Source organism: Scomber scombrus, chromosome 4 (assembly GCF_963691925.1).
Source record: "Scomber scombrus chromosome 4, fScoSco1.1, whole genome shotgun sequence".
Lineage (NCBI taxonomy): Eukaryota > Metazoa > Chordata > Actinopteri > Scombriformes > Scombridae > Scomber > Scomber scombrus.
The window spans coordinates 9,036,317-9,063,808 of NC_084973.1; the positions used below are offsets into that span (position 1 = coordinate 9,036,317).

At 39.6% G+C, this 27,492-nt stretch overlaps 1 protein-coding gene across 2 annotated transcripts; it reads right to left on the reverse strand.

Annotated features, from left to right (window-relative positions):
* Window positions 1-1,141: 1,141 nt before the first annotated feature.
* On the reverse strand, window positions 1,142-9,251 carry piwil1 (piwi-like RNA-mediated gene silencing 1). Of its 2 annotated transcripts, none has more exons than XM_062417093.1 (20): window positions 9,183-9,251; window positions 7,353-7,455; window positions 6,946-7,074; window positions 6,617-6,834; window positions 6,399-6,517; window positions 6,062-6,142; window positions 5,547-5,744; window positions 5,254-5,362; window positions 4,842-4,968; window positions 4,416-4,533; window positions 3,891-4,005; window positions 3,605-3,792; window positions 3,257-3,329; window positions 2,862-3,062; window positions 2,485-2,588; window positions 2,255-2,325; window positions 1,997-2,150; window positions 1,785-1,910; window positions 1,558-1,705; window positions 1,142-1,280 (listed from the first exon to the last, which is right to left on the reverse strand). In XM_062417093.1, the coding sequence occupies exons 1-20, from the start codon at window positions 9,249-9,251 to the stop codon at window positions 1,164-1,166; spliced, it is 2,568 nt and encodes an 855-aa protein (XP_062273077.1). In that variant the 3' UTR covers window positions 1,142-1,163. The 2 variants fall into 2 exon arrangements, with proteins under 2 accessions (XP_062273077.1, XP_062273076.1); XM_062417092.1 differs by having other exon boundaries at window positions 6,399-6,520; window positions 6,620-6,834; window positions 7,353-7,453; window positions 9,172-9,251.
* Window positions 9,252-27,492: the final 18,241 nt, after the last annotated feature.

Here is a 27,492-nt window from a genome sequence, read left to right on the forward strand (position 1 = left end):
TGAAACTGCCAAAAAAAGAATGTATGCAAAACATTCTGTAATACTTTCTGTACAATTCGTGGCCGAACAGCCACGTTAACCTGCGGTAAACTGATGTACATCTTTTCCAATTTATAGACCATGTCCTCAGACATTGCTTCTGTTCATTTTGAGTGACTGTTGCTCTTTTTGTACTTTGTCCATTTGTAAAATTGTTTTTAAATGTTTATACTTGATTTTCAAACTGCCTTTTTTGTACATTTAAATTTATAATCAGACAGTGCAAGCTTTTCCCATGGTGTCTTGAAGACCATATTGTTTAAAAGTCTGCAATTGTGTGCTAGCTTTATGATAAGAATTATCAGCCTATATTGATGGTTACAAATTATTGTGTGGGTGTGCATGTGCAATCTTTTCTATAAAAAAAAAAGAAACTAAATAAATTTGATATTTTATAACATTTGCATGTCTGGTTGACTAAAAGAAAGAAAAAAAGCCGGAGAATATAATACAAAGAAATTTAATACAATCACTTGCAATACAGCAACACGTTGTTATGACCTAGATCTTCTGAGCCTTCTTACTAACAAAAACCTAAAATATCAGCAAGTTATTACCCCTCACCCCCACCCCGCTATAAATAATTACAAATCACCAGGAGGCTCACTGGTATTCTAAAACATGTAGAGAAAAATTGTAGATTCCATTATAAAAGAAAAATCTGATTCAAAAGGCAAAACCCAACACCAACCATACATTGGTAATTAAAAAAAAAAAAAAAAAATCTTTAATCTTTTTAACTGATGCTCTTTTCAGAAACTGCCTCGGCTCAGATCAATTACTTGTGACATATTACGCTGAACATCTTCACCCACTTCAACAATGGACAGTGTGCATGCTCATGTTAGCATATGTGCTAGCGTTTGTCCTCAAATGTGGCTTTGTCCTTACATTGGACTCGAAATGTAAGACGTAGCATTTAGAACATCTCAAACTGCGTAACTTAATACACAAAGCTAACTGTCTCTACCTGATGCTACGATATTAAATACAAAAACTTGAGGAATTGTCAAAACTTCCACTAATCTTAACTGAAAATAACTTATCTAACTAAGTTTTACATACACAGTTCTTTGCAAGCCAACTTTAGAGTCAGAGGCTAAACACATTGCTTGTCTGTCTCTTCACAGGTAGAAGAGGAAGTCATCCAGTTGCGCACTGTGCTCCCTGTGGATGCTTTGACCCACAAGGAAGGCCAGTTTGTGGGCGTACTGGCAGGGAGCAGGCACTCGGATGATCCCCTAAAAATGAAAATATAGGGAAAATACACTAGACTTTTATAATTCCAAATTTATGTTATTCATTTTTATACCAATTTCACAAAATAATACTCAGCCTTACACATGCTGGAGCTACTTCCAAGTTATTACTGTATTCTTTAATATCAAAGATTCAGTAACAGCTCGTGCAATACCAGCTGTCAGTTTCAAGATAGAAATATATATGCACACTAACAGACTTCGACTGCAGCCATTCAGGAGCAAACTCACTTCATGAAGCGCTGATTTCAGAGCCTACCTGCCAGTTGTAGTACATGTGGCACAGTTTGTAGGTGAGCCGCTGCATGTGATCGGGCTTCAGCCCACTGGTGTCGTACACAACGTTGTAGTGGGTTGGGGAGACGCTTCCGCTTCGGACAGACTGGCTCACAATGTAGAAGTCATACCTGGCAAACAAAGGTTGTAAAAGGTGTATACTTTGAAAGTGAGAAATATAAAAAAAGCAGGAGCAGCAAACGTACGTACCACTCTGGGCGGGTGACCTCTGAGTCGACGATGGTTCCTGGGGGAGGGTTGGTCACCTTGCCATTGATTTGGGCGAAGAACCTGCTGCTGATGCGCTTCTTCACCACCACCACGCTCAGCTTAGGCCTGAGGAGATGTGGGACTAATCAATAACTGGAAATGTGGAACACTTGCACTTTCACACTAAAACATTTTGGATGTGAGAAACTCACAAGTAGTCATGGCCCATGGACTTGATGGAGTCCATAATCTGAGAAACCTCATAGTTGACCACGCTGTGCAGCTGGCCGTCTCCCACTCCATCTCGGTACACGATGATGCGTGAAGGAAGGCAGTTGTTGAACTTCAGGTAGTCTTTGAGTGCACCTTTAAAACAAATACAAAAGTTAGGAATTATCCGATTGTTGAAAAATGTAAGAAAGCCAATTAGAAATGTATTCTTAAAAAAAACAAAAAAAACTTGAACTTACCACTCAAGGCCATCTTCAGTCCATCCATGATCTCCTGACCTTTGTGCTGAAGCACACACTTTGAGTACCACCTTGAGGAAAAAAAGTTTATCACAAAAGTGCAATTTACACCTCATTGGTTCAATGTCTAAAATTACATTTTTTAAGATGTCAAACAACTTTATTTAGACTGTAGACTGATGTTAGGGAAGAAAGTGTGAGTCACTCAGCCCTTCATCACTCATACCAACCTGCTCATGCTCTGGTTGAGGCTGGCCACTAGAGCCCCGATGGACCTTTTCCCAGCAGCGGTGTCATGGTAGCAATCAATGCCCACAATCATCAGCTGTTTGAGCTGCACAAACAGGTGTGATATGTTATCAGTAATAGTTTTCCAGCTGTGTCACAAACATTCACCAGTAGTTTTCCCATCTGTAGACATCCCTTTTTTGTCCCAACCTGGTGAAATATTAAGTAAAAAGAAATAGATACCACCCAAAAGTTTCTCCTCTTTTATCGTCATTCAGATTCATGAAGGTCCTGGAATATATACACTGAAGTCCCGCACTAATACACCTCAACTTTTAATTTGTTTCGTGTAAAATATGTTAGTGTGTGAGTGACTTGCAGGGATTTCCACGCTCCACAACTCTCCTCCCATCTTGCAGGCCATCTGCAGAGCAATCTTGGTAGCAACGGTCATGAGCGCCTGAGGTCGGCTGAGGGTGCGGGACACCACACACTGGCTGGGAGTGGGGCAGTCCACGCAAAGGTACTTCTTGACGCTGTCGTACTTGTCCTTCCTGTTGCTGGGGAGGACCACCACCACCTAACAAACAAACAAACAGGAGCATGATGGCATGCAGATAAATGCTACTAGGTTGTACTTGTGACTAAATTATTATTGTGAATTTGTTGCACGGCCCACAAGTAATGTTGAAGCACTGACTACAAACAGAAGAGTCAATATTGTGAATGAGACCTGCTCCTTAGTGTTTATTTGATATATATTTAGTTACGTACTATCTGTACTTGAGGTCCAACGTTTTGCTGCAGGGCTCTGAGGAGAGACTCTTGGTGATCCTCATACTCAATCCTGATTATAGAAAATCACAATAGTTGCAACATGTCCACCATGAAAAGCAATTCAACTTATTCACACAACAAACCCTTAAAAATCTTTTGCCAGAGCCAATTCAAAATAGAAATTTGAATGCCTTTATTCTAAATACTGCAAGATTATATTTAATTACAGTCTACACTCTGCTTACCCACATAATACTAATAGTCACTTGCAACAGTTTTCTCCACAAGGTGGTGAGGAAACACTATTTTTTGACTAAGATATATTATTCAAATGTTCACACTCACATCACAGGTCTTTGGAGGCGGATGCCGAGTGGACCTGAGACTTTGTTGAGGGTCTGCACCAGAGACTGAGCTTCGTTACCATTACGCCGGGTGTGAAACACAAGCCAGTTATTCAGCGGAGGAGAGTTGATCAGAGGTATCCCACGCATCTCTTTCGCCCAGTCCGCTGTCCGGAAGTCGTACTGATACTAGGTGAAACAAATTATGTTAATCTCTCAATTAAGATCGTATAAATAACATTACATTCATTTGAAAATAAATAAATGCCACCACAAGCGTATTATACCGATCTTGATCCCTGGAAAATCCTCTCCCCTGGGAGGACTCTGCCAGTCAGACTTAGGAGCTGCTTATCAAAGCTGAGTCCCCACTTGTCCAACTCTGCCTGCGCATCAGTGTTCCTACAAAATAATTTGCAGGATTTAAAAATCAAAGCTTTGGATTATGCTGCGTGTTAAACCTGCACTTTCAACTTCTATGAATATCAGACTAATTACACAAGCTGCTGAGATGAGGACAAACAGGGTCACCGTTAAGAGCTTAAACCTTCATAATTTCTACAGACGTTTCATTAACCCTCACATATATTACCAGTATTTAAATAGCCAGGAAAATGAAATTAATTGTAACAGGGTCAATGTTAACATCAACCCTTTCAACTGTCATACAGGATGTTACCTAATTAGGATTTTCAAGATGGCTAACAGTTATCACATAACTTGTGCTGAATTCTGACATGCTTTTGTGGTGATATACATGCAGTATTTCTTTTGGTCAGGAGTACACAAATAACACACTGATTGTCACCTACTTTCGGATGTTAGAGACAAATCTGTCGAGGCGTCCCTCCCTCTGCTCTGGTGTCAGTCTGGTGTGGGTGCTCAAGTCCTTCATGATGTTGAAGTCTGCTCGCATCTTATCAGTCAAGCCTGTCGACCACATCGAAGCTTTCATTCAAACTTAATATTGATTTCAATGAATTGGCCATTTACCACAGACAGCCCTTTACAAGATACTTCACCATCTGTCATAATGCTTTTCGACTCGTCTACTGATCACAAGATTTTATCCGGCACAACTCTCAGTCAACAGGTTTATGAATTTAATAAAAAATATGACCTCCTTATAAAGAAACTTTTATACCACAGACATGCTGTTTGTGAAGCAATGCATGTTTGAAATGTTGACATAAATGCGCCTTTTTAAAGTCACACCAACTGCGGAACGAGACGGTGACCTGTGAGGTAGCACAGCTCTGGGATGAGCATGGCCGGGCCGGGCGGAGGACCTCCAGCTGGACCGAGCTTCTTCACGTGGCTGATGAGAAGCACCTGGTTCCCATCAGTGATGTCCAGACCATATTGCTGAGAACACAAAGCAAAGTATTTAACACTCACCCTTAAAATACCCTAAAAATCTGAGAAGGATGCATATTCTGAACACTTGTCTTCTGTGAGTTATATTTGGAGTGTTTCATACTTTTTGCCATCTGTATCTGAGCTATTTCAATATATCTTCCAACAGAGCCAAATCTGACAGTTACTCATTATATTTGTGCGTCAGGAGTGTCAGTGCGCATCTGCTGAAGCAAGAAAGTTCACATCAAATGTCGTCCCAGTTTCACCAGTACCAGTGTGCATGACACCTACAGTCTTGTAGTAGTTCTTGAAGGAAATTTCAGTGTCTCCCCTCTTGAATGTGTTGTTGGGAGTGTGATCCCATGCAAGGTCATCAATCCTGTAGGTTTTGTTGTTGTACCTAAGAGAGTAAGAGTGAGAGAGAGGAGTAGAAGACAGGTATTAAATGAGGTGACGGATACATAGAAGTGCTTAAGAACTGATGCATGGGACATGTTGGGGAGATTAAACATTTCCAAGCCGGGCATTATACAGATTCAAGATTTCTGCATATTAATTGAAAACTTGTGAAATGTTAATCTTACTTAGTAAGGACTATGAGTCCAATAAGCTCCTTGGCGCAGATATCTGGAAAGCGTTGATTTCCACACTGATGCCTCAGATTGGCCATAAAGTCAAGGACCGTCTCACTACGCAGCACCTTGTGGCTCACGTCCGTACACAGCATGATAGACGACTCGTACTGCAAGATGGTGGTGGTGTAACCTGGCCAGATGGTCAGCCTGGGATAACATATTTACAAGTACAGGCAGATGTTTTTTATCCCACATCTAATCATTTTTTGGATTATCCATTTAAAATAAAACCATTACACTCAAGACTGACCCAATTGTGTCCATTTTCTATAGTGAATTACCCCAAAACTGAGTATATATATCATGGTGTGAATCGTGAGGATTTGTCATTTAAAATATTTTGCTTTACATTGTTGGACACTGGTAGACGATACTTTTTAAATCTAAAATATATACTTCATATACAAGAGTGGTAATTTTTCATCTTTATAAAAAGGTAACAATAGAGAGGCAAATGAATAAACCTGTGCTGTGGGATGTTGAGTGGATCATTGGGGTTGTAGTAGTTGCGTCCAATCTGCTGCATGTTGAGAATTCGCAGGATCCTGGAGAAAAGACAAACTTATTTTATTGTGATGTTTGGAGGTCTCCCAAGATCCAGAATGCCATGATTTGAATGCCTATTTAATCTTTCATCACCATATAGAATGACTTACCTCAAATAAGAATGTACAATAACCACAAGAGTATTAAAGAACGTTCATTTAATTTGGCTGGTGCATTACTTGTTTAAATGTTCGCTGCTTTAGTCTTGACTGTGCATCACTTATTTTTGAAAAATCTGACAAATGGAAAACTTGCCGTCTGAATATGATGTTGTAAAACTGAATGCACACTGGTGATGTAGGTGGCAGTTCATTTGTCAGGGTGACAGTGATCTGAACCTTCTCCCCATTCCTTGTCTCGCTGTGTAGCACAGTCTCCTAAACACATGGCCAGACACATTTCAGTACAAGACATGAAAACACGTTGGCAGGAGCAAAATTCAAAAATGAGTTCAAAAGTTTGAAGTCTCAAACTACCTTGCTGTGCAGTTTGTGAGGCAGAAATAGCAGAGCTCCATCAAAGCTCCGCGCTGAGCCTAGGACTTCGTCGTGGTGGAAGAGGAGGGCAGTTCTGAGGCGGCGAGACTCCATCGGGGGTTTAAAGTCCACATGGTACTGATACAGAACCCACTGAGGGCGCGACAGGATGCGAAAGAAGTTGGCCGACAGCTGAATGGCAGAACCAGAAGTTCCTGAAAAAGTGCATTAACAATTTCAAAGTATAATTTATAATCCTCTCCATTAGTTATAAAATATACAGCAGCTGAATGTGTGTACATGAATTCTTAAAAATGATGACGGACCAGACTTTGATTCCTTGACATGCTCCATGGCCTGCCTGGTGTTAATGCCTGCATCATGAAAATCCCGACGACGTCCACCTCGTTCTCCCAGTTTCACCTGCTGGAATCCAGCTGATATCTGTAGAACAGCTGAAGTAATAATTCATTAACTTGTCATCCCACAGTGCAGGAGGAGTTTTATACCCTGCAAGTTGAGTGTACTGTTATTTCCCAGTTAATTTTTTCAAAACTCCAATTTGTAATTTTGAATCCTTCTGCAATCCTAGTAATGGTCACTATACTGTTGTACAGAAAACATTTAATTGCATTTCCACACAGGCTTTCAAAAGTAAGACATAACCAGGATCATTTAACAAGAAAATCAGTTCCATTTAAGAACACACACATAAAACTGTGTTAGACTGCACCTTCTGCAGAAAAAGGTCCTGGAGCTCCTTTCTGCCTCCCTCTACCAACCAGCTCTCCCTCTGCTGGTGGTGGAGCTGCCGGTGCTGTCTCTCGAGCCTGGCTCTTGAAAAATAAAAAGAAGAAATCATGTTCTTTTCGTGGTAAGAAAGTTGATTCAAGTAACCCATTTTCTGTATCCAACCAATAAGTCTTTAGACAGAGCTCAACTGCCCATTTACATTTTGTCCTAACAAATCACTGGCAGATAAAGGGTTGTGTGCACCTCTGCTAATGCTTCTTCACTCAAGCCGATTTATGGCCAAAATATACCAATTATAGATGTGTCATGTAAGTGGGGTGGAGCAGGTGATTTTTTTCTTAACCTGCTACAGAACTCTTTATAGAGTGTGGTTGCATGCCAGCCGTGTTTTCTGAGATTTCAAGTAGGACACTTCAGTAAATGGGCAACTTGGAGAATTACCATTACAAAAATAAGACCTGTACATGCGAAATGTAATTTTTCATATGTGCTTGATGCTAACCATATGGCCCATTAACATTATGTTAACAAAATGACCAAGCACTGAAGTTTGAAGTTGAAAAAGACAAAAGAATTGATGGATTACTTATATTTTCCCTTGTTTTTATGCACTAGCTGCTGCTATAAATAGCAGGAAGATGGTTGTTCCTTTTCTGTTTTTATTACTCCGGAGGACACAAAGAGGAAGAGTTTTGCCAAGTAATAATGCAGGGGGTTATACAGGGTTTGGAAGTGTAGGCAATCTTAACTGGTACTGAATAAATTAACTAGATCCTTTTCACTACAGGATCATGGATACACGTCAATTTGAAGGATTTATTTTAATGTGTGATGGTGCACTTTGGCTCTGGTACAAAAGGTATATTAAATCATAACAGAATGTTCTCATTTTCAAGAACCAAGTACTATGTAGGTTTTGTTTGGAGGGCCACATAGCTGTGCATTCAGTGCTTCAATGTAATGCAATGGGCACGCTCTGCTGCAAATGTCTTGCGATGCATCCATGCCTTCTGTATTTTGGCAGTTACTCCTCAGAGCAAAATGATGGATTAAAGGATATGTTCACTTTTTTCCCTTCCAAGTATTAATACTATACTTATAAGCCCATATTTACATCATTGGTTATTATTGGTCACTAATATTGTTCTTTCAGTCCATACTGGCAGTGAGGTTCATTTTGTGCACAAATTACAAATTCTTTGATGGAAACCTATACTAATTTCAAAATAGATACGCATGTCTATTCTTATGAAAAAAACCCACTGTTCTTAGGATTGCTCGTTCAAATGAAAGCTGGTCCCAGGCACTGACAGCTCTTCCCACTGATAGTAAATTAGGATAACATCATGGAAAACAATAAGCATGACTAGTCTCTGATAAAGTTTCTAAATACATCTTCAGCAAAAAGGATTTCACAATAAAAATAGTAAAGGCATTATGTGCCATTCAACCTTTAAAAAGTTGAGTGATACAGAAACTACCAACACCTTTAAAACAAATATTTCTTCAGTAAAAAATACTTTAAAATAGGACAGTTAACTGAAGGTCTACTTTCCTCAGGGGCAGGGATACCGTCTCAGTCTTATAGAGCACAACAAATGAAGTTACATTCATCATAGTATTATTAGGTGGTACAGGAAGACAAAACCTGAGCAAATTCAGTCAAAACACCCACTGAACACAACGACCTGTTAGATATTATTTTATTTATTTATCGACCACTTGTTAAAACCTGCTCACATGTTTCCAAGATATAGTGTGAATATTAAAACATAATGGAGGACAGACACAGACATTACACTTGTCCTACCGCTCCAGGTGCAGTGGTCTCTTGACCGCGTGCTCTGCCTCGTGACCTTGCCCGTGCCCGACCAGTCATTTTCCAACAGTCTCAAATGGTTCACCTGTTTAAAAGGGATATTATAGCATTAATATGAAATTAGGAACTATGTACTCACACGTTCAATTTAAATATAATTGACAAAAATAAAAATAAACAACTCAAGTCACTAAAAATGACCAAAATAGTCTAAAAGTCGGCACCAATTCATTGTGATTGGATTGTCTAAATTTTCGACCAAGGCAAATCTAACATATAACAATATTGATTAGGTGCTTAATTAGCGTCAAACATAATGGCGCCTGCTAACACGCTAATGTTAGCTAATGCTAGCACACACACGATCAAAAGTTGATGCCAAATTATTACTTAAAAATAAGAGCGCCACACTAACATTAAGTTAATGTGTTTAACATTAGTTAAGTGACAGCTAATGTTAGATTAGTTAATTAATTTATTAACATCAGGCTGAAAATTATTATTATTTCATTGCATCTACTTTAATCTGCAGAATTTAGACTAATCCCGAAGTCAACTGTCATGTGATAACAAGTTAGATGATGTATACATTTTAATAGATATACTCACTTTTAAAGAAGTTTTTTGGAGGATTTTCTGGTTATTTTCTAATCAACGAAAACGTTTTCCACAGGTGTATCTGCGAAGAAGAGAACGAACAAATTTGCGACACTTTACATATAGGCCTCTTCACTGACAAAATGATTACGCTTGAGCTCATTTTAAAACTATAATCAAACACTTAATCGCTTTAAATAAGGCATCAATATGTACTACATGAGCAGTTGTTCAGAATTCAATAAATTACGACATCAGTGAAACTGGGTGGAAAAATAAACTAACCAGAAAAGTCTAAGAACTACTTTTTTGGGCGCAGTAATCCACTGATCCACGTGTTGTTGTGTGTGCATTTTTAAACTCTGCCATATCAATTGTGACCACTAGATGGCAGAAAAGCCTGTCCTGTAAATTCAGACTGGGGCTGTCTGGGTTGATCAACTTGGGTTGAAACTGATGCTCATGTGATGGATTCTAATTAGAAATGCACCGATAAAATGAAAGATGGCTATGTCTCTCAGTTTGTGAACATAATAAAATATTTGAAAAAAGATATTCATTGATGCTTATTTTCATGATGAATTAAAAAAAGAAAAAACATGTATTGATTAAAAAAATAGTAAAAGTGGATTTCACCTTTTATTTTATAAATGCTGAGGAAATGATCCTCAAAGGGGCTGCAGGCCTGTAAATAAAGGCCTGAATGGATTCAGGCCGATGGCATGAATGACAATAACCATGACTTTTCATTAAGAAATATTAAATGATATGGGTTAATGCTGCTGGTTACTCATTGCCCTTAATACTAATGTCTACAGTGATAAGATTTGCTACATGAAGACCTTCTGTCTGTGGTTGATTTATCACTTTCTTATGAAGTGTCTTTTATGACCATGATTAAAAATGAATGATTCAAAAGTGTAAGGATGCTTTCACAAAGTCTAAAATCTCTCTTAAAAACTCTTTTTAAGATGCAGCTGATCACAAGCTATTATTTCTTCCCAAACTTTTCGTCTCCTCTCCACATCCTACCATTTGAAACAGAACTTGGCACCACAGAGGGCATTTTGAGGAAGATGTACGCAAGTCTTTCATGTCTGAGATCTAAGAGTGATTACAGATTCAGACCTGAGGGACCAGTCTGGGAGGACCAGCTTCAGTCACTGTTTACCTGCTGGAAGAGTACTGAGAAGAGATGAAGAAAGGCTGTGACATCAGTGTCATCAAGCCTGATTGTGGGTAAAAAGGGAAAGTTACACAAAGAACAAAAGACACAAACATGCAGTAGTGTATTTGTCAATGAGCATGTGAACAGTCACAGATGGAATTCAACATTTCACAAACATTATTATTATATAGTATATATATTCAAATTGCTGAACAATATGCACCTGACTCAAATAGTCCAGAGCTGTAAAAGCTGTTTGATAAAAATAAAAAAAGAAGGGAAAAAAAAGAAACATATTCTTCAAAACCCACGCTATCTCTTAAAAAACAACAAAGCCCATTGAAAAAGAGTGAAATGAAAGAGAAGGAAGGAAACATGGCGAGGGAAAGGGCTGCAAGCTGAGCTGTAGGAGGCTGAGAAAGGTGCACCCTGCCAGGGACGTTGATGAATGCGCTTCAGGCTTCAAGCTTGCCCTGCAGCCCCCAGCAGTGTGGATTCCACGCTTACGCTAATCATGCTCTGTGAGATACAGTAGTAAGACCCAAAGCTGATGAAAGGCAACACGCAACACAGTCACTGAATCAAACTGGCTGCACTGAACAACAAAATGCACACCCTTCATTCTTACGTTATTATCATCGCAACCACTGGTGTCATCATCACTATCTCTGTCAGGAGCATATTTCTTTATCAAAAAATGATATACACAGCATCAGTAGTATTCTGCGTGATATTCATAGCAATGCCACATCACTTCCTGTTTTGAAACGATAAAAACAAAACATGATCAAAGCTTTCGTTCTACATAAATCACAGTGGCCCCATTAAGCTTGAACTGCTGATTGCAAAACCAGAACAAGAGGGGATTCTGAATAATAAGGATCTACCATGCCATGATATCAGTAAGCGGGTTAGGAAAATTAGATTATTCTTTTGCCTGCCGTGGAACCTAATCTGCTCTGCATCAGTGTGTTCCCCCTTAAAAGGACGCAGGCACTGCATCACACTTGTGCTGGCACAAACACACACACACACTTGCACCATGGGTTTCTAAACAGAATAAGCAGTCAAACCACGCATACAGTATGTTGAATCTAAAACAAACTAGTGCACTATTTACAATGAAGACAGAAAATGCCATAACAGTTGGTTGCTTTATTAGCAATGAGGCACAGCTGGTGTTTGTAGAATCACTGAGTTTTATTAGCAGTAGCAGTTCTTCGTCTGAAGAAGAAGCCGATTCTGAATTTAAAAAGATGCTAAAAGATGCCTTTCTTCCCCAAACCATTTCCTCAATTTACATATAAAACTTGCGTAAATGATTAATAAGAAATAAACTGTATTATTATTATTATATCTACATTTACTTCAATCCAAGTGAAGAACGAGAACCCCCAAAGACAAGGAAAAACTGGAATTTGAATTTCAAACTGAATTTGGGCACACAGGCTTGAGAGATAAAGATTTTTCTGCACAGGATTATGACTCTGTTTGACATACAACTGCATTTCAAACTCAGCACTTAATGTCTCAAAATGATTGTGGGAAAAAAAGAAAAAAAGAAAATGATCTGCATCTTAGCTCGCACTACCAGACTGTTGACAAGGATCTGACTTAAAGCATTATTGTAAACAAGTGTACTAACTTTAAATAATCAATCCTTGTTACTGTTTTTCAATTCAATAATACTGTGCATTTTAAGACGAAAAATAAGATATTATTAAATAAATACATTGATGCTACCGACAGTTTTGGCATCAAATGAAAAATTAATCATTTCCATGACAACTGAGCAAACTCCATCCAGAAAGGAAGACCGTAGGATACAGCTGAAAACTAGTAAGTGGTCATTGAGTTAAGCTATTTTTTGTCAGGCTTTCTGTGTTATCTTAAAAAGTAGATACATGTATATAGTTGTATATGATGTGATGACCAATTTAGTTGTGTATGATTTGATTGTTTATCATCTGAAAGAGCTTGCAACTGAATGTGTGTATGTATATTGTGTATTACATTCTTTGCATTATTTATTATTTTGGATTTTTTTAGTTTAAAATCCTGCATAGTTTGCCTGTAAGTCCTTTAAATCCTAGTTACAGAATATTTATTGTGAACTCAGATGAATAAATTGTCTCAGTGGTAAAGCAATGTTGGCTCAGTTTGTGCTATTGATTGTATGTTTGTTGTTTTACTGATGAGTGTTCTCAGTACTGTCATGGTCTATTTACTCCAGGTCTTTCATGGTGAAACTGCAACATATTAGAGAGAGATGACAGAGCTTGTGAGTTACAATGACCCTAAACGGCGGCTTAAGCAGGAACAGAGCACACAAAATCACACTTGTGATCAATCCCTTCTTTCTCTTCAATGCCTTTCATCTACACTCTCTAGTAAATCAGGCAGCCATAAAAATAATATCTTAAACCCCCACGTACACTATGTCATAATTACTATATATAAAACCAAAACATTAAGTGGATTTCCATGCATCATCACCATGGTTTTCAAAACACACAACTCTTGTTTTCATAAATGATTCAACCCTTTATCCACACTTCCTGCAAGCCTGAGTGCCAAGGACGTGTTCCATTAAGATTCCATTTATTTGGCAAATACTGTTTCCTGGTCGTATGATAACAAAGCCTTCTTTGGTTAGTGGCCTTGACTTGTTAAAGATTATTCAAATGGACAGATACGGGAATTCTGGGTAGAAAAGGGTTTGATGTAGCAGACACAGGTTAAAGATAGAAAGGAAGCATTATCATTAATGTACAAGCTACTTAGAAATTTTATAATGTCTGAATATGTTTGGTGTGTTCAAACATTAGCCAGCTCTCACCCTTTTTTTTCTAGAGGGAAGGAGGTAAAGGAAGCAGGAGAAGGAGGAGGAGGCCCGTGCTGACCGTAGCAGAGTCTTGCAGAGGCAGAGCCCCCTCGGAGCCAGCCTCAGTGAGGATGCCATGTGATCTCTGAAAAGTCAACAAGGGTTGGTCCACAGCTGGGCTGCAGGAGAACAGAGAGCAGACACGTAGCAACACCCTCCTGCTGGGAGCAGCCGAGGAGACGTAGGACTCACAGCCTGCATGTGCATCTACTGTAGACTAGAAATGTGAGACGACAGCAGGGAGGAATCTTCCCCCAATTCAGCTTTCATCATCTCTGAGGCAATTCCTATTTTTAGCACTAATTTTCAGTTTACATACATGGTCAAATACTAATCCTTGGACTCTAATCTCGTGAATTTTTTGTGACTCTTCAATGACAAATATCCTATCGTCTCCTCTGAGCAAACTCACAATCCATCTCCTCTGTGTCAGTGAGCCACCACGCAATGGGAGAGCTGCAGATTTAATTTCCAAAAAAAGATTAAGTTGCCTTCTGCATCATTGAAACTTTCTGGGGGTTTGAAGTTGAAATCTCAGTGGTTATGCCTCTCTTTGTCCAAAGCGTTGGTTTGAACAAAGGTGCAGTGAAGCATCAGCAGCAAAGAATCTAATAAGCACAATGTGGGAATAAAGCAGAGGGGAGTGAGCATCAAAGGCAGTCAGGCACAGCATGACTGGCATCGGGCTGAACTCCCAACCTAGGACACTCAGCATGCTCTTCAGCAATCACCCCCTTTAGACCAGTCCTGGGCAGTAATTAAAACCATCATTCCCACTGCTTCGGTATCTCATTAGCCACAGGACCCTCGGCTTTTATCCCTGCTTGTCCAAATATATCACAACTCCACACCAGCAAAGATGAGTCTCACACAACCAAAACACACGTCTGTGACAACTCTGAGCGGAACAGAGCATTACCTAACTATCATCCAACTCCAAAGAACAGTGGGAAACCACGCGAGCCTGTCTCTTCATGTCCACTGTAATTATTATTGCACCTATCAGAGATGAATTGGAGGGAAACTGTCACCCTGCTGCTGGCTGATTAAATCTACCTGTGCATGAAACAAGAGAATAAACACAGATATGAGAGAATAACCAAATTGTAACTATGACATGTTTGTTCTGCAGGGAGCGAGGCAGAAAAGATTTAGCCGAGTGCTTTTGTGTAATTTTGTTTTCGGCTGCAAACATCAACCAGTGTTTGTGACTGAAACCCATTAAAAAATGAGGACAAACTGATACATTTGAAGCTCCTACGCTTTCACTATCAAAGGGAGGATTTGAAGTGGGCGAGTATCGGTTGCAGTGGTCAGATTTAGCACTTTGGCTGTAGATAAAAAGAAACTCTTCTTCCCATGTTTAATTCAGTATGAGCCATGACTAACTCATGTAATATACTCTGAAGTCAATCGAAGGCTTTTTCGCTTGCTTTGTGTACTGTAGGCAGGAATGAATGCGTCACTATATTTTGACAGTGTTCAGCACGGAGATGCAGGTCAGGCAAATATGTTGGGAAATTTTATTCTCTGGTAAATTAGTTCTTAAGTATAGCAGCAGCGCAGAGCTATACTAAAACCTTAATCCACTGCATGTTATTAACCTACTTGGCATCACTGCCAGGCTGTTTTAGTGCTTTCAAATGACAGCAAGAGAGCTGATGGAGAGAAGACATCGTTTGTGTTCCTTTCAGGTAAACAGTGACCTAGCTATCTCTCTTTCAACTGCCAGTTCAATAGGTCTACATGTATGCTTGAATGTCATGAACCACCACAACAATCTGATGGAAATGATTTAATAAAGACAACATGTTGCATGTTCCAACATGTTGCGTGTGAATTTTGTAAATTATTCCATAATCCTCCATTCAGCCATTGTAAGATAGTTGCAGCGCCAAGAGGCCCCACCCTAACAGCACAGCAGGATCAGTACTGTTTTACAGCCCTCACAAACACGCCAACCACTATGTTTGTGTGTGTGTGTGTGTGTGTGTGTGTGTGTGTGTGTGTGTGTGTGTGTGTGTGTGTGTGCGCGCGTGCAGCATATTTGAAATAGAGTCTCCCCGTTCTTTGGCCACGAGGAGCCTCTGATCTTTCGCTGACACAAAAGACTTGCGCAAGATGAGGATGAGCTCTCAACCTTTGTCAACACCCAGTCTGGATCTCTTTTTTAATAACAGCGGTGCATTGTTTATGTGAGTGTTTGCTCAAAAGGCCTTGATGCCACAAAAACCATTATAAACCGGGTCCCCATTTCCTCCTCAGTGCCATTATGAGTCGGTCGAAATTAAAACCCAACCACAAGCTGGTTCTCAGCCAAATTCAGCTAACTGACTCTCTCCCGCTCTGTTTCTTTGAGAAGCCTTTGATGTTGGCAGGGGGCTTTTGCACTCGCAGTGATGGTAACGAATGATACTTTAAGCGATTCTTTTTTATCCGGCGAGCTTAATGAAAGATTAATGGGTTTGATATTTTCCCTTGTTTATATTTTATTTAAAAAGTAAGCCGTGGTCCTTGGAACCTGTTAAAAGCTTCTTGGTAATGATTTATGGATCAGTGGAAGTCATATTATCGGTCGCTGGCTCTGAACGCAATGAGAAGTGTTGATTGTCTTCTGAACAACATTATCTTTACATGGAGAGCATTAACCTTGAGTGCTGTGCAGACTTCTTTGTCCGATACAGATGAAGCATATTGCCGCGCCGGAGATATATTCATTTCCATATGTCCTAATTCAGCTGGCTGGAAGATTACACTCTTACTTCACTTCATCAGTTATTGTTTATGACCTACATAATGATTATTAACCTCAAGATGTGTTCTCTTCTTTCTTATGTATCTAAGGATCTTGAAAAGTCTTTTCCCCTATGGAAAGAATGAAGCATTTAAGATCAAAGACGTTCTCTAAATGCTATTTTTAATAGATTGTATTTCACCAATGAGCAATTTTGTTGCATTCATGGGATGTATTCTTTGTCTATGTGTCTGTTTTTTCTACTTACTTACTAAATTGTTTTGTATTTTTACAGCAGTGATTTAAGGCACCAAGATGAACAGTAATGGACCCACTTAGAGTCTGACCAACAATGTGGCCTCTCTTACAGTAATACCTCACTACCCTGTCCACAGCTTTCAGTCTCAACCTTTGCTATTTCTATTGAAGGCGTCAATCATAAAAAAAATGGGTCACAAAAATAAAGTTGCTTTTTAGAAAAAACAACCCAACAAATTCATAAAACAACAGGACATTGAGCTACTTAGCAAGCACGATACAAACAGAAGTAAATATTACATTCGTTGGGGACTATTTTTTGTTGCCGAGTGAATATGTCCAGGAACAGAACGCTGTTTGTGTATTCAGGGTGATGAAAGATGCAGTGCAAGGTTGGGGTAGATTTTTGTGTTACAATAATTTTTGGACAGCAATGGGGCTCCATAGCTAAGATCATGATTTAGTTAAACAGACCACTGATAGCAGTGTACAGTGTACCATGTTTTTCCAAATATGAAGAGGTTCCTCAAATAACCCACTTAGCTTCAACATTGGCTGAGGCACATTCTGTTGAAAGTTTTGCCCTTTCCCCCCAGAGAGAGATGGAAACCAGAAGAGTGGCATAGGTCCACATCAGCAGTCATGACCATTATTTCCTGTGTTCTGGTGCCTACGCTTTAATGTGCACAGGATGAAGGAGAGTGGTGTAATCAGGAACGAACAGGACCAGTAAAATACCCAGTATATTCCAACTGCCACAGCCACAGGAAGGATGTGAGCCTTAAGAGACAGACTACAAGTATGTGTTTGTCTGTGTGGGAGAGCTTAGAAAAAGAAAGGACAGAGGGGGAGAGTATTCAGGAGAGAACAGTATGTTTCTGAGTGTCAAGGCCTCCCCTGGCCCCCAGGCCATCGGGCCTACTAGTCTCTCTCTTCTCCCCTTTCACGCTCTCCCTCTACTTTCTCTGTTTTTTCGCCCTCTCTCACTCTACCTCTCTCTCCCTCTCCCACCTCTCTCTCTGTGATTTATGCCTAACCTCTGTAATTACAGCGCCAACCGCAGCAGCCGACAGGTTCAGATGGGGTGAGGCACAGACATGCCCCATCACCTGAGAGCAGCGACTCGCCAGCTCTACTGCTAAATGCAGCTGCAATTTTCCCTTCAACCTAATCTCCTTGACATTGGCTCTAGGAACATATTTGTGTGACAACAAGACACCGCAGAGGCCTACTGCCAAACATCAGTCAATTGTTTTCCATTAGAAGACACAGTAAGGTAAGTACAGGGTATGAAGAATGTATGTTCTGAGAGTAAATCAAATTAATTTCTGTTGATTGATTTTTACTCTTATCAGTGAGCTTTACTCATGGTAATTTTAGTGTTGCCCAAATAGACTAGTGTAAGGATACAGTAGTAGCACATGACACCAGCTTGTTTGGCAGCAGATATAACAGTCCTTCACTGTTGCAGCTGTGGGATGAAATATGATTGGTTGTTATTTGGACTTGATGACCTGCAGCATGGATTCACCACCTGACTTGACATGTCCTTGGATACAAAAACACCATCCACCCACTCAAATCCCTCAACAGACAGGAAATATATCTGTTGCCATGCGTTTTTGGAAAAGAAGCCCTTGGATTTTCAGAGCCTGGTCTTCTTTGCACTGTATATGTATGGGGATGTCCATGACACACCAGGCATTGTCAGCCGACAGAAAGCTCTCTTTGGCAGCCCCCTCGGTGAAGCAGCGCGATAGAAAGTCAGAGAAAGAAAAGAAAGAGAGGAAGAAAGGGAGAATGTACCCACATGAGTGTTACATAGTGCTGCCGGACTGATTTGCTCACCATGACAACCGTGCAAGGGGGAGCGGGAGGCCGGGGGACCCCCTGGATTTTCGGCCCGGCACAATACGGAGAGGCATGGCTGTCTTAACCTCAGTGACATCCCCGTTGTCAGCGGGTCAAATCCTTGAATATCAATGAACTGACTCAGTGCCCCTTGCAGTGGTCATCAAAAGTGTCCGACCCACATAAGAAGCTCTCGCTGTCCTCTCTGACCTCTCCTGACCTGCTTCCAGCCTCTTGCTTCTTTCAGACCACAGAGACTGAGTCCACAAGGTTAAACAACACTTAATCAGCGCACACACATTCCTGCTTCCAGTTTAAAGTCAGCTCAGTTAATTTCTTGTCTGCTAAAGCAAACCAGGGTTACCGAGGAAGAGTGCTGTAGAGTAGCTCAGCTAATTAGAAAAATTGAAATGATGATTTCATTTTAAAAATTCACATATTGTGTAAAGTAGAAAACATCCAAATAGAATAACAAATAAGTGTGATGCAGATTGTTGGTATATTTATAATCAACCTATAAGCTACCAGCTACAACAAGCTGACCACACAAGACACACTTCCTACTGACCTGATTTAGTTGTAAGACATTAAAACCATTTGTTGCCATAAAGATTGCATGACAAGGTGTTGACAAGCAGGAAGGCAAATATATATATATAGCTAAAAGCAATGTACAGTACAGATGGCTTAAATATTTAGGATATGCAGAGTAATGATTTAATGATAGGCAAATTATCAGTTAAAACTATTTGCTAAATATGGATAAACAGGTGACACAGTTAGTTAAAAATAACAGATAAATTCTTGACTAAGAGCTTAAGAGTTGAAATAAGTTTAACCGAAAGTAATGGATAAACAGTTGAAATAATAACCTAAATGTAATGGATAAACTGTAATAATTACCAAAAAGTACAGACTTGAAATAGTTAGTTTACAGTAATTAATGACTGAAATAATTAGCTAATGGTAATGGATAAACTGTTAAAATAACAAACTGAATGTTTGAAAGATCCAGTAGACTGGACTTGACCATCCTCACCCGATAATTCCATTTTCATGAAAAAATATATTGACCATGTCCACTTTAATGCAGTGACTTAACATCTTATTTAAAATGAATTGAAATGAACACATTTGGAATGAGTGGAGTTGACTACATCTGATTAATAGGGGTGTATCTGAAGGTGACTTAGGGGGTACATCAGACAAAAAAAAAGTCGGGATCTACTGTGCTAGAGGAAATCCTTTGGACATAATAATAAAAATACGTTCATCATACAAACAAAACTCTTTTCTTTAAGCCCACGAGCAAACTCATGGTACTTGCAGCAATCCTACGGCAGTGCCACTCGTCACTTCAATCCCTGTCTACATCAAGTCATGTGTTTCCTGCTTAATAGAACATTTTGTTGTCTGCTGCGTTGCTCCTTTCTCTCCTTTGAAGAACAGAGGAACAGAGGCTTGTCTTTATGTTGTTTTGTGAATCTAGCCATGTTGGTTCAAAGTGTTGTCCATGACCCGAGGCAACGATCAAACAGAGAGCTAAATTTAGTTCTACATTTCCATGTCAGCCATTGTTGCTCATGATATACTGTACTGTGAGCATTCATAAGCATACTTTGCAGGTGTTATGCAGTAAATATGTAGACACATAGTTTGCATGCTTTGTGGGACACCCTTTACCACAGTGTGTGATGGCATGCCTTGTGCTTTGGTCTCTCACACGTATGACAGCTTTTTAATGGACTACAATCAGTGTTTCTTGTGGCCATGTAAATCCCGGCTTTGCTCACATCTGTTCTTGCAGACTTTGACATGTAGAATGAAGTAATTCTGTTTGGAAACTTTCCCAACCCATCGTAACTAAAAATACCGGTGCATTTTATTTTAAGTGTTGACAAGTTTACGAATATAAACAAACCCTGAGCAGCCTCAAGTCTTACATCAAAAGCCCAGGAAATACATTTCAGTGTGCAAAAATGTCTCTAAGCCAGTAAGTCAGTATGTAAACGAAGACAGCGGTGAAGCAACAGTGTTTCTACTTTGTCATACTGCAATCACAGATTGGCCCTTTAAGTGGTCCGTTATTTTCCACTCAGGACAGATAAGTGGGTCCTGACCCCATCTCTGTGTAGATTAAGAGCTGCTGCCATCAACCCCATTACTATTATCAGGACCAGACAATCTGGCCTGCCACCAGTGTCCAGGAAACGAGATTCTTTTGCCATGCTATAGCTTGATTACTCAAAGGAACACATGCACTCACTGGTATCAGATACAGTTGCAAAATCCAACAATAAAGTCATTTATCATCCACTCAACTGTTCCTCAGTACTTATCCTAAATTGCTTCCAGTCCTGTCACTGCATAAAGCAAGCTGGGAACAGAATGGGACATTGACTTGGCCCGCTGCAGACTAACACATGTTATGTGTTGTCCCTGCCCATTCATATTAACTTGATGCCGCAAGGGGGGAAAAAAACAACAACACAGAACTGAAAGGATGCTTGCAAGACCAAAGAGAATGTGTCCAAAAACCCAAGCTTAAAAACACAAGAAAACAGTACAAGTTAGCTTGTATTTTACAACTATTAAAGGAAATTATTTTGAAATGCAAATACTCATACCAACAAATTGGAAACCACAGATGACAATGAGAAAGCCAAACACAAAAACAGATACTGTGTCATTTTATTTTTTTCTGCTGTCATCATCTGTTCATAGATTGGCATTAAACTATCAAACACAGCTCATCTTGTGAACAGTATGTTTTGCTTTCAGTGGTGGAGTATAACTAAGTACATTTACTCACAAGCAAGTACAGTTTCAGTTTTATGTACTAACACATCCACTCCACTACATGTCAGAGGTTCATATCACTCTACTGCATCTGTTTGACAGCTGTGATTGCTAGTGTAGCATATCCATGTATCCACCTGTTTATAATACATTCATATATCATTAATAGTAGTCCAATAAAATAGTATACAATAACATACCACTCACAAGTGTATTTTTCTGCATAATTAATACTTTAATTCAAATTTTTTGATTTTGAATTAAGGACTTCTACTTGTAATTTAGTACTCTTAGATCATGGTGTTGCTACATTTACTTAAGTGAAGGGTCATCTTCCACCACTGGTTGTTTTGCCTCCATCATCAGGCTGTGGTCAAGTAAGCATCTTGGCAACTAACCTGCTATTTAGACTGCTATCATTATAATTGTGTATCACTAATTCACCTTACTTGATAAGTCGCTTATACAAAGTCATAGGTAGTTTTGTGATTGATTAAATAATTAATATTAATGAGTAATAAATGGTTATAAAGCATAGAAAATAAGGTTGCTGCATATCGTCTGCCATCATAGGTTGCATTTTGTGAGTGTAAATATTTCATTATTAAATAGATAATAAATACATTATTTATCATCTGTGGCAGTAGATGTAATGCTACTGCTTTTTCAGTGTCCATTGTGTGGGGTTTATGTAAAAACAGTAAAATGTCTGCATACAGTGTATTCTGCCAAGAGTGCCAGGATGTTTTCTCCAACTCTATGTGACAGTTGATTGTGTAGTTTCCTTTCATGTGCTCCCCTTCTTTTTTTTTTCTTTGTTAAGTTTGCCGAGAGTGTCTTTGAACCACAGGCATCTTCTCTCAGCGGTGTTCATGAGCCCTGCCAGATCCATCATCATCCCTCTCCTTCTGTCTATTCTTCTATAGCTCCTATACTGTCTGTAAACTCACACACACACAAATATATACACATGTAGGCAGTCTCCTGTTGTGCTTGCTCTCTCCACTCCACCATCAATCCTGTCACTGCCTTCATAACATCTCTGAATATGCCAAAAGTGTGATAAACATGTGCAAGGTTACGCACACACAACACACACACACACACACACACATTAGTTGGCATAATTAATTGAGTCTTGATTGAGTTTAATTTCTATACTGTCTAAATAAACCGGAAACATTTTTTGTGTGTCTGCATATGTGTAGGTTGACAATGTCCAAAAAGAAAAGCCGCCTGCACTCCCATAATTCTGCTGTGTTTTAAAATCATCAGAGCTCTTTACGGTGTGGATTAGGAAGGTGGCAGATTAGAGTCTGCTGCTAAATCACCATGGCGAAAAACCTTGCTTCCAGCTGACACCAGACTATTCACATCCCTCTTAACCACACACTCTCTTCCCTTCACAGTCACGTTGCAGCCCATGGGTGCCACCACGACTGGTACTACTTCTCCCTTACGTCTGGCAGTGTTGTACAGAATGTGGCATATTTGTCATATTGTGATGGTAGAGAACGTATGAATCATATTCTACCTACAGAGTTAGGTAGATTTGATAGGTGACACTTTGTTAAAATAGTAGTTCAGCATTTTTGGGATTACGCTTATTCTCTTTTTCGCAGAGTTAGATAAGCAGGTTAATAATATTCTCAGATCTGTGCATTAAATACCAGGCTAATATGTGCAGTGGGTTAGCTTAGCTTAGCTTAGCATAAAGACCGGAAACAGCTTTCCTTGCTCTGTCTGACGGTAACAAAATGCCTTTCAGCACCTCTAAATGTAAGGTTTTGTTACCTTCACACAGAGCCAGCCAAGCTGCTTCCCCATTTTCCAGTCTAAATGCTAAGATAATCCAACTGGCTGCTGGTTATAGTTATGATTTCTACAGATTTGAGAGTGATATTCATCTTTGCATCCAATTCTTGGCAAAAAAGTGAATATGCATATTCCCCAAAGAGGTGGACCAATGCTTTAAAGGTCAAAGCTGGAGTTTATAGTTCCTGTTCAGTATAATTATTTCACCAGCTGGTGGAGACCAGTAATTGAAAAACAACAACAACAAAGACATTATGAATTGAGTTTACAGTTATAGGGACCATAACACGATTTTGTGGTCTGATATGGTTTACAGTCCGTTGAAAGCCCCCTTGCACCTGTTTCCATATTTTTTACAGTACGCACTGAGTTGCACTAATTCCCCATAATCGCTGTTATAAAACAAAAGTTGTTCTAGCTGTGAACATAGTCCTGGAGGAATTTCTTACATGGATTCTGAGAAAAATATCTTTGAAGCTAGTAATCAGATTTCTCATCACTCATGTTGTTTGCCAGCTATCAGTGTGCATGCTTTTACACGCACCAAACTAATCGAGACAAAATGTATGAAAAAAAAGGAGACAGACTTAGGGGAGGAGGCTGGCATACAGAGAACAATGTCTGAAAAGTCACAGGGGTTGCCATGCTCTGGTCTGACTGATGTTGTATTCAGTCTAACTGGTCCTCAGAGGAAGTGCTGCTGCCCTGCTTGTATGCAGGGGGAGTGTCTGTTTGCACAGGTCTCTGTCAGTTAACACTAATCTGCCTGATCTCCACCTCAAAGTCACTTACTTCTCCACATGCAAATAAACATATTCAGCCCTCTTTCAAACCAAAGCCACTATCAAACACTTGTTTGATCAGCAGAGGGCCTGCGAGGCAGTTCATTATGCATATGAAAAAAGTGCCCTGCCCCCGCCTTGCGGGCAGAGAACTCATTGTTGCAAGGTTTTTATGTAATTACTCTCACCTTCAGCAGTGGCTGGGAACAACTGCCTCCGCAGCAGAGTGTGTGTCTGTGAGCTATTAGCATGGTTTGTTACTGCAGATTTGGCATATATACTGTACTTTTGCATTGCCCTAGATTCTTTGCTTTACAGATCAATTCAGAACATAAAGCCCGCCCACACGTCCTTCAACCATAATCCTCAGAACTCTGGATGTATGTACCACATGAACTTGAGGGATGAGAGGCTTTCATTGCATTCTATGATAACACTTTGGTCTATGAAACTTGCAGCTCTCTCTGTAAAGTTTTTTCTTCAACAAAACCCTTTTACTCCAAGTTACAGATACTTCTTCAGCAGGAAAACAAAGCTGTTTCATTTGTCATGATGCATCGACTATTCTTCTTCTCTGGTAACAGCCAGAGGAGGCAGAACTCTCCACAAGGCGACAGATTTACATTTAGAGCAGCTGCCTAATAAGACAAACAAGTGCCAAGAATCAGTATGGTTCTAGCACATTAGGTGCATACATGTTGGAAGAACCCACCCACCCCCACGCACCAGACGGATTCCTTTGTGTGTATGTTGTGTATGTGCGTGCGTCATGTATGAATCTATGACATTGAGAGGCTAAGCACTTCTTTCCAAAGAGACAAGCCTGAACTAGTAAACAGGTGCTGCTGGAGCAGCTGAGGATGAGGACATGGGGCGTCTCTACAAAGCCTGATCAAAGAGAAGCTGCCTCAGCCGCCAGTCATCCAGGCAACTTGATTTATGTCACTGTGTCAAAGAACTTTATGACTGCTTGCAACAGCAGCAGACAAAGCAAATATGCACAGGTTCCTCCACAGCCTTGCATATAACAACACGGCAATGGGAGGAAGGTGTAGCCATTTATTGACAGAGAAGCATCAATTCAAAGGTTTTGACTAGTGATGATGTCTCCTTGCTGCTCTCGCTCTGAATTTGATTTGGCCTTTGACATGCAGAGGAGCTTAATTGTTCTGTCATTTCAACTTTATGTCTGTAATACTGCTCGGTTCCACAAAGACACTTAACATCAGCTCAATTACAGAGTGTGAAAAGCTGAAAATCCTCGCTCACTGCCGAACCAGTCAGATTAAATTAAATCAAGTAATTATCAAAGGTTTGATGCTGTTTCAACAATGCTGATCACAAGCAGAAGCTCCTTTTTGTCAACATATCATAAGCCAACACAGACAGCCATCCCCTGCATGGCATGGCTGAAAGAAGGAGAGTCAGGAGGAGGATGAGTGTGTGCGGTGACGGCATTTGTCTTGGTGGAGTTGAGAGACATGTCGGTCTGAGATGCATCAGCCTTAGTCACATGGTTGCCGTGGGATTCCCCGCTTGGACAAATAAAATGTGTCATCGCAAGGAATAGCATTCAATAACCAGAAAGAGGACTTTTTTCACACTGCTGTGAGAATCTACAGGTTTGATAATCTGTGATCTGAAGGAATATGATCTATACTTTTAAAAGGCTAAATCCAGCGATACATGCAATTGAATGTGATTTCTAAAAAAAAAAAAAAAAACCTTTCTTGCCAGCAATACTTTGCCCTTGCTCTGAGCAGAATTTTTCCCTTTGAAGAGAGGAGAAGAAGAGAAGTGAAGCCTGTTTGGCTGAAGAAGCCCTGGAGGGGGGTGGTAACTGTCATTTATATTTACAGCCTTCCCAGACACCTCGGGGGCTGTTATCCAGGTGGCCTCTGTTGAAGCTCTCAGAAGCTACTCACACCTTTTTCGCAACTCTGAGTATCAATAGACACTGCCTGACTTTGATTCAGCCACATAGAGGTTGTGAGTCATGTGCTTTTGACTGTTAAAACAGGTTGGGTTGACGCTGGAACTTGAATGCCCTCGGGGATAAAGCATTACTACACTTCTGAAACTTTATTAGACCAGAAAGAACTCTCTCTACCAAAGGTTTTAAACTCTGAGAAAAGATTTGAAAGTGAGGAAGATACATGCAGAAAAAGTATGGTGCTCCAAAATTGCACTTTTTTTCTTCAAATATCCAAAAGGATAACTTCCTGCATACCTGTTATTTATAGTTAACTTTTCATAATCTGTCATGTTTCCTACATGAGTCTGTGTCTGGTGGTTGACATATTTTAAGTATCCATGGTTGCCTGTTGCTCTAGCAGCACTGGCAAGACAGAAGTCAATTGCCATTTCTTAGATTCAAGACTAGACTTGTGGTTCTCAAAACATGTACCTTAAAACTGTTGACAAGGATCGTTTAACACCAAACATCCAAGAATGTATTCCGTTTGCTCGCACCTCAGAGAACTGCGTCAATATGTAACTACTTCAAATCCAGGCCAGATGTGCCTTTAGAAATGTCACTCTGCCTCGCCGATAAGACGAGAAGAGATGACAGATGTTCTGTATTTTGGTTTGAAGCGATCCTCTTTTCAAAGTCAAACCCTTCAAACAGTCTAATCCTGTCCTGAATGAGAGCTGGATTATTGTATAACCCCTTCATTGATACGCACCGACACATGCAACACAGTGAGAGAGAGAACTAAAATAAAGTTGTATATTCACTTCAGCTGAGGTAAAGAACTATAACATATGACTATATATAGGATTATATAAGCACTGAGGAATATAAACATTTTTTTTATATGGATATCAAAACTTGAATGTAAACTAAAGGGAACATAGTGGACATTTTGGAAAATATTTGCCAACGAAACAAAACCATCACATTCATTTTAGCTCTTGATGACATCATCACCTTCCCCTTTCATGTTTATAAAAAAAATCTACCTCTCGGTTTCACTTTCAAGCAAAATTTTCACTTAAAAAGCAAAAATTAAACTCAATATACCGAATATGAGAATGAGAGATATTGATTATTTCTTAGGCATGACCTTTTTTTGATTTGTTTTGAAAAGGCAAATATATTAAGAATGTAAGACTTCATATTTAATTTTACAGTAAAAAATACATTAATCTAAAATTATGCACATAAGTGACTTTGTTGCCTTAATGTACAGCACATAAACAGCAAAAGGAAGGCCAAAGATGATCCTTTTATGATTGTTTTCGCTGTTGGTTGTCTTTGATGAAGCCACAGAGGGGCAGACATAAAATTCTCATTGTTTCCATATGAACATTTGAAAGAATAGAGATGCTATTCATGCTTCTGAAGTTCCAACATGTCTTCATTTCTTCAATACATGATTAGACAATTTTTTTAGATGTAAAAGTGCAGG

Bases quoted from the DNA above. Each gene is read 5' to 3' on its own strand.
- piwil1 (XM_062417092.1), bottom strand. From the start codon at position 9,251: ATGACTGGTCGGGCACGGGCAAGGTCACGAGGCAGAGCACGCGGTCAA. The intron at 3,330-3,604 runs GTGAGTGTGAAC...TTCTATAATCAG, and splicing joins CGCCTCCAAAGACCTGTGAT to GATTGAGTATGAGGATCACC. The intron at 1,706-1,784 runs GTACGTACGTTT...TTTGTTTGCCAG, and splicing joins GAGGTCACCCGCCCAGAGTG to GTATGACTTCTACATTGTGA.